Source organism: Fringilla coelebs (genome assembly GCF_963513975.1).
Source record: "Fringilla coelebs genome assembly, chromosome: Z".
Classification (NCBI taxonomy): domain Eukaryota; kingdom Metazoa; phylum Chordata; class Aves; order Passeriformes; family Fringillidae; genus Fringilla; species Fringilla coelebs.
The window spans coordinates 54,119,428-54,133,813 of NC_140031.1; the positions used below are offsets into that span (position 1 = coordinate 54,119,428).

General features: G+C 33.8%; 1 protein-coding gene across 2 annotated transcripts in view; it reads right to left on the reverse strand.

The window, feature by feature from the left end:
* The window catches only part of CEP120 (centrosomal protein 120), a 37,956-nt gene that overhangs the window by 5,194 nt on the left and 18,376 nt on the right, over positions 1-14,386 (reverse strand). For both annotated transcript variants that reach the window (XM_084225099.1, XM_084225100.1), the window contains 5 exons: positions 13,906-13,995; positions 13,435-13,527; positions 11,669-11,830; positions 8,116-8,238; positions 6,590-6,688 (listed from right to left, as the gene is read on the reverse strand). In XM_084225099.1, coding sequence (XP_084081225.1) covers positions 6,590-6,688; positions 8,116-8,238; positions 11,669-11,830; positions 13,435-13,527; positions 13,906-13,995 — 567 coding nt within the window. The remainder of the gene's footprint in view (positions 1-6,589; positions 6,689-8,115; positions 8,239-11,668; positions 11,831-13,434; positions 13,528-13,905; positions 13,996-14,386) is intronic.

Here is a 14,386-nt window from a genome sequence, read left to right on the forward strand (position 1 = left end):
AATGCACTGAATGCAGCTGCTGGCTCACAGCTTACCTAACTGACTGACTGAGGGCTGCTAGAGGCTATTCAGATATCCAAGCTACATTTCTAGATCCTGCGCATCTACTGCTTCTGTATGGATCTGTGCATCTAGAAATGCATCTGTATGGATCAGACTGATATTTCACTTCATTTCACTAGTTGGGTCTTTCTCACCCAATGAAAAGTATGGCTGAAATTCAAAACTAGGTAGGTGTATTTCAACTAGAGACATGATTCAAGTTATTAAAAGAATGGAAGTTAATCACTTAAGCAATATACTTGAGCATGCGAGGAGCTTCTTCACCACAGAAAATTATCAATGAAGATTGACATTTATGCTTGGAAAAAAAAAAGCTACGTATAAAGCAGTACTGTTGAAGTACTTGAAACAAGAGGTAGAGAGTGGGTATTACTCTAAGTCCATAAAATTGGTGTATCTCAGTAATTCTGTGAGAAATTTAATTTTGAAGGTACATTGTGCAAAAATTGACCAAAAACTAAACACTACAAAACTGATACAAAACAGAGTAGCACTTGTTAGTAGGACAGCAATGCTCTCATATAAACACAAACCATCATATAGCTGTGACTACACTGAGTAGGAGCTTTCTAACCCAGTCCTTCAGTTTGTCAAGTATATTACTCTGATGTATGAGGGGAAATTTTGGAAGTGCTCTTCCACCTGCACTGCAGAAGAAAGGCATAATTGCCTGCTGGCCAGAAGCAGCACATGGGACCACATGTTTCATGACATGCTGATGTGTTACTATTTGAAGCAGGGATGTTCAATGATACGTATATTTCTGCTGTCCAGCAACATGATCACAATGGCAACCTGAGAGCAAAAAAGGTATTTTTGACTAGCTTAAAGAAGAGTTATATATTAGAAGTACATATTCTTAATGTTATTAGAACAATGTCTATTTTAAACTGTATCTATCAGACCACAAAGAGGACACACTACTCCAAATACTTTCATATTCATCAGATTATTTAATAGATTGGTCCTTTATGAACGCATTCATTTGAGAATTGTAACTTTTAAATAAATATCTTTAATAATGTTTAATTAAATCAAGAAAAAAGACAACAGAAAATGATGAAGTCAAGGAGAGAGGAAGGAAAAGCAAGGCTTTTCTGTAGAATCTTTTGTTCAGTTCCTGTTCCTTTTGATATTTTTCTCTGGAGAAAAATTCTATCAAAAAACCCAACAAACACAAAACCAACCAAAACCAATGTCACTAGTGAGCATACTCTTCACTAGGGGTAACAGTTCTAGATTTGTAGAGAAGCGAGATTAAATATAGTGTGTGCTAAATTCTTGTTTATTCAATAGAGAAGAGAAACACCTTTATCAGTACATTTTGTCTCCAAGCTAATGTTGGGTACAAATTCCTTTCAGATAAATGTGATCTGATATCTAATTTGATTACTAATAAATTTATGATGTAAACATGGCAAACATTTGGCACTTATTTGGGGTGTAACGGGAAAAGTCCAAATTAATTTAAGTCACTGAAAATCAAGAATTTTAGAGGTGTGCCATGCTATGGCCCAGAATAACAACATTTAAGCACAATAATATTACATTTTTAAAAAATCAACAATTGCTGAAGCAAGATTTTCATACTATTCAGTTCATGACAGTCCAGCTTGGAAAACAGACACTAAAACAAGAGAGAAGGGATTCTTTAATGATTGATCCTGTGTGTAATTTACATTACACACTTCATATTCTGCGCTTTTCAAATGTCTTTCCCAACATTAGTCTTTGACTCCTTTAAAAAGTCTGTCATAACAATTTGTAGGGTGCATAACAGAAAACTTGTTCTATGTATACCATTCATAGCAGATCACGAGAAGCCCATTTCCTAATAATCCATCAATACAAGAAGATGGCAAAGGATTTACAACAGTTTGATAAGAAGGGAGGCTCACTTTAAATTAATTTGTATACAATTTTGTTATGATCTGTTGAGGGACCATAAAAAGACTGTATTTTGTTATGGTGAGAGAGAAGGAGGGCTTTTTTATTCATCTCAGTGATGAAACTGGTGTCACTTTATCAGACACTCAGGTATTAAATCCACTTTTTCCATGACAATGTAAAAATCCACTGAGCAACACGCACTCTTCTTTTTTGAATAAAGAAGGAACAGACCTCTACTGTATAGTAGGACCTGAAATGTAGCAGAATTTATTGTGAAATGTTTCAAAGCAAAAATTCAATTAATAAAACACTTCTGCACATTTACTTTATACATAAAATTAAGTACAACATTTCTAAATCCCCTTGTTGAAACAATAACCTTCATTTTATTCTGTGTATACTGAAAAATTGAGTTATAGCTGAATACTTGGTGTTCTTCAAGGGCATTTCAGTATGCACAAGTTTAAACATACATGCTGCATGCAGAAAACTCTCAGTCAAGACTTTCTGGCTAACTTTCAAAACTTTACTCCTATAATATATCCTAAAATAAGGAATATTTCAGATATATTCCCAACTGCTTATTCTAGACAGTCAGGCTATTTCAAATCTCAGTAAGAAGTACTACTGTTTTTGTTCCTAACATTTTGCATTTTTAAATTGCATCCAAGAGAACACTCCAGAATCATCAGCTGCTGGACTAAAGGCAACTTTGTGAATAGAATATAAAACCCACTAGAAACTCAGAACACTTAGAAATATATTCTACTTGCACCATCACACAATCCTCAGCCCCTATCCCACATGAAGGCAGCAACAGATGAATCAAGAATATCATATGTAAGAACATCAAGAATTATCTCTGCAATATGTATTAGTTGGTGCAGATACCTTCTCCTGCACTACTTTCTCAGCACTGCTAATCCTGCTCCTCTCTTGCTCCTTTTCCTTCAGCCTCTCACTCACCCCCTTAAATAAAACTCATCAACAATATTCCTTTCACTTATTAAATTCATATTTTTCCATTCTCCTCCACAAACAAAATAAATCCATACCAAACAAGTCTGCATTCTAGTTATCAGATAACATACTTCAAGGTTTTACTGATTTTCATTACCAGTTTTCATCTTTAATGTACTGCCTGAGGAATGCAACAGTGTTTTAGAAGCTTGTATGGTGGAAATCTCAATCACATTTTGAAACTTATGATACTACAGAAATATCAACATTTAACAAAAATTACCCGATAATAAAAAACCATCAAAATTTGAATTATAATCAGATCATTAAAGAATCCCTGTATGCCACCAGGTGCTTTAGTTAAGAGGCTCTTCAATCAAGGAAGCACAATCTTTATTTTGCCATAGCTGCCTATAAATCCAAAAGGGAGATGTAAACATACATACACTAGACTAAACAATGGCTAAATAGCAGCCACTATTCACTCTCCCACTCATGCATACCATGCAAGTCTGTGGGAAAAACTTACGATTGAAGCTAAGGAACTCAAGTAAAGTTTTCTGAAAATAACCCAGAGCTGACAAGTCAGTAGGAGGGCCTGGATGGTTTCAAGACACAGTTTTTAACCAAGATTTAGACTTTCAACTGTGGGGTTTTTTTGTGTGCATATGTGTGCCTTTTTATTTTTTTTAACAAAGATTTACATCCTATTCTTGGCTAAATTACTTATAAATTAATCTAATTACTGAGTGGATAAGCAAGATACTGGACAAGACAGAATGAATTGTCAGCCAGCTAATATGGTCTACGCTCTTTTAAACAAATACCTCAGTGCTGGTTCTAATGTAGGACACAAGCACATTAGAAAACTTATAAAAATGCTTCTTCCAGAACACTGGATGCATGTACATTTTGAGATTTTGGCTATTTAGATTAAATCTAACTGAGATAATCAACTGCTGAAAATGACATCTCTGCCAATTTTGATTTTTTTGTCTTGATAAAATCTTTCTTACAACCAGACAGGTACTAAATTTGATATCTAAGTTCAGTGTAAGCATGGATGCAATTTCATGTAAATAGTGATGATTCCTCACAGAAATAATGCTCACATTAAAAAAAAAAATCTCATTTGTGTAGTATTTCGATCACCCAATCATCAAACATTGAAAGAGCTTTTGAAATCTCCAGAAATGATAACATTTACCTGGGTGCACAGATTATGTAGTTAATTTGATGACATTTTTCTCTCCCTAAAAGTTGAACCGGGCTATAACAATTGAAGCATTGATACAGACTTTTACTGAGTAACAGAGAAAAGAAAAGTAAGCTGGGTGAAGTCCATTGTCACTCAATTTTACAAACTAATTAAAATTCAACTAACTTCTGCATTTTCTAAGTACAGGTAAATATGATGCATGCGTGCCTTCATGTACTTCAATAAAAGTGGCACTGTGTTTAGCATTCAAAGTCCTACCCACGGAGAAGCTTAGATCATATTCTATTAACAGTCCCATACTTTAAGTTATGTGCTGTGTCTCTCATTCTGCAAAATATAAAACTATCCCAGATGTGTGCTAAGAACTAGTTCCAAAGTAAAAGAAAACTTTTTAATTAAGGAAACATTGACTTTTATGGTTGCAAATCAGAAGAGCATTTTACTAAATGCTTAGCCTGTAGATTATGCTTCTTTAATTCACAAATTGACTGCACCAGGTCACCTTTAAGTAATGGAAATCTCTGTTTAAACATTTTTTTGGCAATGGGCACAAAGCATTAGATCTCATTTCCAAGACTTACCAGCTGGGTTTTGTCATTAACATTTATTAACAATCTAAGATACGGCTTTCAGCGTCTAATCCTCACTACACAAATGTTTTGTGTAGTTCTCTAGAGAGCTTTGGTGTGACAAATTACTGGCACAGATTACAGCCCTGTGGCTATTCACCAGAGGCAACACAAAATTAACATGGTACTAATCCAATTCAAACAAGAAATTGGTCAGACTATGCACAATTGCACAAATCATCTGAACTAAAGCAGATCTAGAATTCCTTAAGCTACAGTTTCCAAATTTATATTTAAAACAATAAGTTTTTTTGGACCAGATTTGCTTCAACTTTTATTTGGCTCTTTAAAAGTCACTTAAAATCTTCATCAATAGACTTGGATTAAGCACAGGAGTATAAAAACCACAAGAAACTGCATTGAAAGGGTTTGTTCTGTTGTAGAAGCTTTAGGTAGCATAATCCACTGTACATACCAACTTATTTCATGGTTCAGACTTTCATCAAGGGGTTCAGTTGAAACCATCAACATATATTAATGAATTCAGTTCACCAGGTCTTTGGGATGAAATTTGTAACAAGAACCTGATAGTGATATACATCAGTGTGGCAAGTGACAATCTTTGCTTTTATTCTATGGGAAATTTTAAAACATGGCAAGAAAAAATAGGCTGGATATTTCATGACTGCTGAAGAAATTTTAATCAGAGGGTAAGACTTATATTCCTCCTATCACCTTCTCAAACATAGATGTTTCACAAAATGCAGATTCTTTTTATCACTCGGCAAAACAGGTCCAATTTGAAGGACCTGCAAATGAAGGTTAGTTTTGACTTACTAATTAAAAATCATTGTGGTATGCATTGACTCTCTTCAAACAGAAATACAGCCTAAAGAAGCATTATAAATTGGAAGAACATGGGCTTAACTTCTTATTCTCCAAAACCTGAATATTCTATCAGTAGAAATGAAGCAGGTACCATAATCTGTACAAAAACCCAACACTGTTCCTCAAGATGGAAGTAGGTGTAAAGACAGGCAATAAAAAGCTTTTACTAAATGTGAATACTGAAGGTCTGTGTTCACGTCAAGGTTTGTTCATTAATCAGCTGGGATTGATGATCTACTAATTTGTTTGTCAGGGCCAATGGAAATGCTAGCCATTCTTAAGCACATCATTTAGCTAATGTTTACTGGAATTCATGAAAGACAGATGATGACAAAACACAACATGTAATACAGATTCAACAAGGATGAAGCTGTTCCTACTGCACGTTTAGACACAGTAATTTCAAGTCAAAAGTATATAACTATATCTACAGAGATGCCCACAGACACACAAGAGCTCTGTTAAAACCTAGCAGTAAAATAGCATATTACATTAGTATGAGGTTAGAATTTCCAAAAGCAGAGAAAAATTTCACATCCAGTGTAAGTTAAGCTTTCTTCATTTCATGCATTCATCAAAACTTAAACTCTTATTTCTAAAAATGCAGATTTGTTTCTCATCTTTACCCTTCATTCATTATACAAATAAAATAAAAAACAGTTATTATGTAACTGGCCAAGATTGTTGGGATTGTGGCAAAATATTTTCCTGGAAGTCCTGATGCAGAATTATTTGAAATTAAATTAAGCCTTTTATTTTTCTAATCACATCTGCTTTTAAACAGTTCAGCCTTCTTTTGCAGGTCTGAGCTTTGGTCTTTCCTGAGTTCAAAGTCAAACACAAGCCAGTTTTGCTGTTCTCATTTTTGTTAAAAGCATAGCTGAGAGCTTTACTTCTCAAAAACAAACACTAATAACATGAAAATAGAAGTTAACAGTAATCCAGGCAGCTTCCAATGCAACAATAATTTCGTTGTCTCGTATGATGAAAACCTGCATACCTGTTTTAACCTTGCAAGTTCTTTCAAAGCCCTCGTCCATTGTTGTTTGTAGTGAAGCTTTGACTTGGTAGCTGACTCTAACTTTCTTTCAAGTTCAACCTAAAAGCAATTAAAATCATATCAGCTGAAGCAATAACAGCAGTAACAATCACTGAAAGATGTATATATACAAGGGGTCTGGTTTAAGAAAAGTGTTTATGTAGTGTAATATACAACATCATCTAAAGCTGTTATACAATATAACATAAATATTATGGCACAAGAACATTTTCTTGTTTAAAATATAACCTTATTTTTATTGGATGTCCGTCTATACAAAGAAAAAGATTAGTTTTTAGTATTAAATCTGCTGATGTAACCTTTAAATTTAAAGATTCTCAGATCAGCTAGCCCCTCATTTCTTTTTTATTCAAAATAAGGTTATAAACACTAATTTCATGAAAATGCTGATGGATGAATCTCTCTTAAAAAGGTACATGGAATTTTTTTTAGTTTGATGATGGAAGATATAGCCTATATAATTTTTTCTGTAATATCCATCTGCCCTAAACATTCTTTAAAATCTCTGTATCTATTGTGAATCTATGATCTTAATAACTAAGTAAATCTTTAAACGTTTTTACTGCTAAAAAATTCATTTCATTAGCCACACAAAAAAAATTGTATTAAAAAGACAATTGAAAATACTTATGAAGCACACAAAACACAATAAAAAAATTAAGTATTTTTCACATCTCTGAGGAAGTGCTTTTTTTGAATCTGACAAAAATTATTTTCAATAAACTTGTGAAGATCTTAAAGCCCTGTTTAATTCATCTAACAAAAACAGGAAATCTAAAAATATTTCATGTAAGAGCTTAGAAAGTCTGTAAAACACAAAAATATTTTGCATCAGTTGCTCACATTATTAGAGGTTATTAAAGTGTGCAGCAACATACAGACTGGCCGTATTAGTGAGTACATTTTATGCCAACAAGCCTGGCTGAATTTTTTTTCAGCTTATTTCACCAACAATTTTACTCAAATCTCACAATAACTCTGAGCATTAAATGCCCCTATCTGTGGTTTTAATTAAATTCTCTAGTCTGGGAATATATGGCTTTTAAGCAAATCAACTCATGACAGCGATTACATTTTATTGATAAGTGACACAACCTCTTTGCAGACATACTTAATTATGAAAATGCAAATAATGGAAAACCAGTTTAAATTAATCCTCAAGAAGGTAATCATCTTTCTTTAGTTTTTGAAAAAGAATGTTCAGAGACCCCATCATAAATCATGATTCATATATATAGGTTATGGTTTTTTCCTGTGTTAGCCTATAACATTACTGCTTCTTCTATAGAAATAAGGCCACTGTTGATGTTATTTGTGTCTGAATATTTAAACTCTGAAGAAATTACTGGAAAAAGTAAACCAAAATGGACAAATTAATACTTCATCACACAGTAGTATTCTACATCCCCTTTATCAGTTGACACACCATTGCAACAATTTTTAAGTACTAGAAAAATCCAATATACCTTTTCTAAAGTGAGAAGATTTATTTCTGACTGTAGCTGGATTTCTGGTTTGCTACTTTGCTGGTCTTTGTATTGCTGGAACTCCTTCTCCAAAGTCTTATGCTTATTTTCTGCTTCAAAAAGCTACATAAAAGAAACGAAAATGCAAGTTAGCAGAAGAGCCCATTCACAGACAAACAATTAGATGACAGAATTTAAGTTACTTCTTAGACCTTGGAACAAACATTTTACTGTCAATTATCTGATATAGAACAGACACTGAAAGTTACACATTCATAATTAATGATTTCTTGATAATGGCACAGAGCAATATTTTAATAGGAAGAGTTTTAAGGAGGATCTTTGCTCAGTACTGGGAAGAAAAAAACAAGTCTGTCCTCATAAACATAAGATCAAGATTTATGCACATTTTTGTTCACATTTCTAAAACAACTTGCAGAAGAAATACAGAAAGCATAATACTAAGATTTACACATCTTTTGAAGAAAGCCAGTGTTATCTACTATATGAACTTTTATTACTTACTCAATTTCACAGCATAACTTTTTTAGGAATGTCTGCAAGAGGAAACGACTAATACTTTGTACAGCCAAATGATTTGGAAGAAAGGCCGAAGCAGAAAGGCTTCAGTGACTAATGACTTTATGCTGAGTACCTCTGCCCTCACAGTGTATTTCCACAGTTTCAAGATTTTTATAAAGAGAGTGCTTTGCTTTTTACACACAATGGGTAATTTGAAAAATGATACCAATACCAATTGCTACAGAGAAAGTAAGGAAGTCAAATGTTTAACAGTGTTTTTTATAATATATTAAAAATACTAAGAACTTTTTGTAATGTTTTCTTCTGTTAAATATTATTCAACTCTAAATACCTTAATACACCTGATAGAACTGAAGTATTCCATACTAGAAAATGATCCCATGTGCTGATCTTGTGTTTATGTCGAACTAGATAATGCAAGTATTTCCACAAATTCTATCCCATAGTTTAAATACTGGGTGAAAATGCTTTAAAGAACTTATTTTTGTTTCAGAGCCAACAATTTCTACCAGTACAATAATAGTTTAACTATTTGGATCTTTTAATTGGGTCACCTTACTTTTCTTCCAGATTTTTGCTTTTTGCATTTATAATTGTTACAGAATGGATGTAAGAAAGCAAAGATATTTCCTAGGGAGTGATACAAAAGCAGAGTTTGCTGTCACTGTTTTTCTCACAGAACTACAATAACCTACTGAACTTGAACAAAAGATGCTGCTGCTAACACCTTTCATTTTTACCTACTTATTTTTAAAGTAGACAGAGACATAATGCCAAAGAAAATAACCAATTTCTTTTGCTATTAGAAATATCAGCTCTCCCTTGAACTTCTATAACGATGTTTAACTTCTTGTTTGTAAACACTTGAAAAAATTGAATTTCTTATGAGACCTCAGAATTGCGAACATGAGGAAACTATAAAAATCCCACAAATAAAGCACAACTTCCTTATTCAGAAAATAAGGGTGATATGCCTCAAGCTGGATGCTTCAAGGATCCCCTCTTGTACATAGTGGGGCTTACATCAGAGAACTCTAGAATTCTACCTGTTTTAAGTGTGAAAATTGTGTATTGACAAATCCCTTTAAACAGTATGGAATAAGACTACTTATTCTAGAACATTCTGTGTTAAAAAACTGAAAAATACCACATAGGCAAAAAACTCCACACCCAAAAAGGCCTTAAAAGAAGAGATTCATCTGGTAGCAACAGAAACTTTCTACTTGTGCACATTACAAAGAGCAGGGCCCTAGAGTGAAACTCCAAAGTAAGCAAACAAAATCTCACCCCCAACAAAGCAAAAGAAAAAAGCTTGTCTCACAAACAGCATGTGGCAACAACCATTGCATATTGAAGCATAGCAGGAACAGCACAGAGGAAGACAGCCAGGATGCTCTGGAAAAAATGGCCTTAGTACAAAACAAGAGAAAACAGAGGGGCTTGTGTTTGGAAGAGAAACAGTATGACAGCCACCTATGCAATCAGGAACAGTATGTTGCACAGGCACTAAAGGATTCTCCATAATTAGTAAGAAATGTGCTTAAAATTAACAAAAAGAAGGTTTTAAATATAAAATACATAATTAAATTTTAGAACTCACTGCCATAGCATGTTGCAATACTAAATACTTTTTTAAAGGAATCATATGAGATCATGAAGAAAACTTTCATTGATGGCTACTGAGTATGAAACTGATTCTGGTGAAGAGTACATATAACCCTTGATGGTATTGCTGGATATACCAAAACTGCATTTTTTCAGAGTCTCACTTCCTTTTTTCTTATCCTCTAAATCCAGCCATTGCTGCACCATAGTCCTGAGCTAAAAGATCTTTGGTCTGACAACTGTATGTCTGTTCTGAATAGGAAAAATAAAGTGATTGTGATGTTTTATTTAGAAAAGGTCTGTTGAAGCTAAAAATGGTCAGTGGGAGCTGGAAGAATGAATATGAATTAAGAATACTAGCTGATGGCATTTGGCCACTTGAGCGAGAACTACTGGCAGCTGCCAACAACACATAAAATACAAAAGTGATTCACTTATCACTTTGAATAGGACTGCATTCTGCAGTTTCTTCATCTCGATTCGGTGAGTGTTCAAGTAGAATAGTCAAGATAACTATCTTCAAGGTTAGCAACATTTTTGTATTAGCTACATTTTAAAAAAAGTTCACTGTACTGTGGTTAACATTTGCTAACAAGTAAAGAAATATGTTAATAACAGTATTTATTACAGAACTAAAAAACTCACAAAAGTCTATCACAACTCTTCCTAAGGACAAAAACATGGCTTTTGCTGATACAGTTTTTCAAACAGTGAAAATTAATATTGGATTATCACTATCACATATCAGACATGAAAACCACCAAAGCAAGTAATTAATCTACATAAACAAAATACTTTTCAGAACACTTAGGCATTTGTAAGATTTAATCTACTTAATAACAAATTAAGTGTTTAATGCTATAACAGCTAAGAAAAATAAGTACTAACTTTTACAGTTTACTTTAACAGTCAGGAAAAATGTCTAGACTATCCTTGTTGTTAGTGCCAAAGTTAGCTTACAGGACAACAGAACACGGTCTAAATTTTCTGTTTAGAAAGTACTACTCTCAGAATAGAAGACTACAATAACAAGAGAGTTTCCCCTTCTGTCCCAATAAGGATAACAGAAATACTCTTTTGCAACAGAAGAATAAAACTAACTGCATGCACAAACTACTTCTATGTTAATCGCCAATGATTTAAAGTAACAGAAATGTACACTGCTGTTCAGGTCCTTCGTGTAATGTATGCTTTTAAATGAAACTTGATTTTCAACGTTGAAAAAATAAACACAAGCACTACACTACAAACTGGCCATACAACTGATCAAGATTGATGGATCTCAGCACAGACATCCCCAATTTAAACAAAATGTTTGTTACAAAGTTGCCAGAATACAATTGCCTCCAAACCACTACTGAACTTGGTACTCTTAGAAAAATGCTTACTTTTATTGTGTACATACCTGCTGATGTAAGCGAAGCTTGTCTTCTTCCAGTTGTTTGATTTTTGACCTTTCTAACTCTAGCTGGTGTGCACATTCCTCCCTGGCTCGACGCACAGAATCCTGAAGCACCTGCAGATTTCGTTCATGCTCTGCTTGAAGCTCCTTCTTTACTCTTTGAAGCTAAAAAAAAGACACATATTTACATTAATCCACAGGAGTGAGAGCTTCACTTGAAAAGTCTTACAACTGTTACTGCTATTAATGACAAAAATTTTTATTAGTTTCTGAAACAAAACAATGAAATTCCCATTATCCAACTGTGTACTATATATGTTCTTATTGAATTTCAGTTTAACAATCTGCCAATTATTGTATTTGGGCTACAAATATATCCTTGCTTGACTACTGTAAAAACAGAGCTCTATGGAGCTCTTCTGTACAATCAAAATGATTCTACATGATTCTTCAAGACAGGTTTTACTTCCACCTTCCTACTACAAAGTGAAAAGCTAAATACTCCAATTCACTGCAGAGACTCTGAAAGTCACAGCTACAGCCAAAAAGTGTTTACGTCAGTGAGACGGCACTGTTCAAACTGAGCATATTGAGATAATTTCTCATCAAGATAAACAGAAGAACAATCCTTGACATGTTTGAACCTTCTAGAAAGATGCTACTGTCCCAGATAACTGCTAGCTGAATAGAAACTTTTCCAATGGCCTGTTTCTCAAACTGTAATTTACTAAGTGAACACTACATCATTTTCACCATGATTTTTGAATTCACTGATTTTCATCATGTCTAGCTCTCAGGTCAGAATCTTACTCAACTTTGAGAAAGTTTTTAGAGAAATATACATGAGATTCAAAATAACTACTTCTACTCAGACTGAAATGCACTTGGCCAAACCTGAGCACCAGATTTTTTTTTGCACAGATGTTGAAGTCAAAACATTATTTACAGCACAAACTTCATCTTGAGGTACAGACAGCCTGTGTACTGAACAGGACACTGGCTCAGCCAGCGAATTTCTGTGTTGGAGTTCTCAATTTTGTTACAAGCACAGAAGGGATTAGTAGGCTAGAAAAATTAATCTGAGTTACAAAGCGGAAAGAAAGTTTTTAGAACAACTAAAACACCACAGTATTTTACCTATATAATTTTGAGTTTGTTCTGAAATACAAGAATAGGCAGTTTATTTTCTCTTTTCATATGACCAGCACCCCCTGAAGTCACACATACTTTGCCAGATTGGGGGTGTTCTGTACAGTGGTAGTTACTGGTTTCTCCTGCATCCTCTTTCACCCTGTCACTATTGAAAAAAAATAAACAGAAGTAGGAACTCTGAAAATGTTGGATAACAAAACCTAAAGTTTCTCCCAAATCTCCTTGTCACCTTCTTCTATTTCAACAATCAATCTAGCAATTACTTTTTGAAGTGAGGTGCTCTTGTGTATGTGTACAACATTCACCTGACAATGCTAAACTTAAAACGGAGATATGCTAATATTACATAAATGTCTGCACTAACATTAATTCTGTCAAGAATAGAAGGTTTACAGTTCTGTAATCCTAACAACCCATTTAAAAGTTCATGAATTTCTATTTCAGTAAAACAGTGCAGCTGTAAAAAACTTGGCTTAATTGCTAGCGTTCCTCTACATATTGCTATGAATGTGGCTAGTTAGTATCTTCGACACAAAGTACAGTTGTCACTATGTGAAAACTCAAACCTTATAGAAGTAGCTAATACAATTACATTGTTTATTGTGATCAATTTTTACCTCTGACTCAGCACTAAAAAGCTGTCGCTCTCGCTTATCCAGATCTCTCAGCGTTTTCTGAAGCTGTCCTTCCAAAACATTATATTCTGCTACCTAAAAAAATGAGGGGGAAAAGTATAAAATATAGATAGTTTTTATTTAGAAATTTCCATATAAAAAAAATCTCCAGCTCTTGATTAAGAACTTGCAATGAAGGACTTCTAATTCATAGGCCATAGAAGGGCTTTTTGACCAGCCAAGTAAAATGCAATCAAACAGCTCCCATATACAGCAAACTAATCTAAGGAAATTTCTAACAAATACTCTATGATTAAAAGCTACTTTTAATTCTTTTGCACTGTTGTAGACTAGATGCGTGCATATCAGTAGGCGCAAAGTTTCAATACGGACCCTTTGATACATGTTACCAAATACCTTGTTAGATTTATAACAATTTAGACTTTCTGCAAATATAAGAAGGAAATTCCTTACCTTTTTCTTCACTAACGCCTCCCTCTCTCTGTCTCTTTTCTTCCATTCCTCTGCAAGTGCTTGCATATGGACCATTTCCTTCTTTTTAAGCTTTTGGAGGAAAAAAAAAAAGAAACAAAATCCCCTGACCAGACCAAAATTGCTGGAAGTGCACCTTTAGAGTACTAGCAGACCTAATTCTTCAACCAAAAGTGTTCAGTATGCTGACTTGTATAGCTCAAGATATGATTCTGATAGTGAAAGACATCTTAAACTGAAGTACTAAATGCAAAGTAAATGTGTATTTGAGAAAATAACCAAATAAGCAAGTACTAGATTTTCAGTACCTTTTAAAAAGAAGTAAACAAAAACACCTAGAACGACCTCAAGAGTAGAAAGCAATGGTTTTTGAGAGGCAACTAAACCAGAAAACAGAATTAATACTTAATATCAGCAGTTTGAATCTTGAATCTATTGTACTTTATAAAGAGTAATGGGAAAT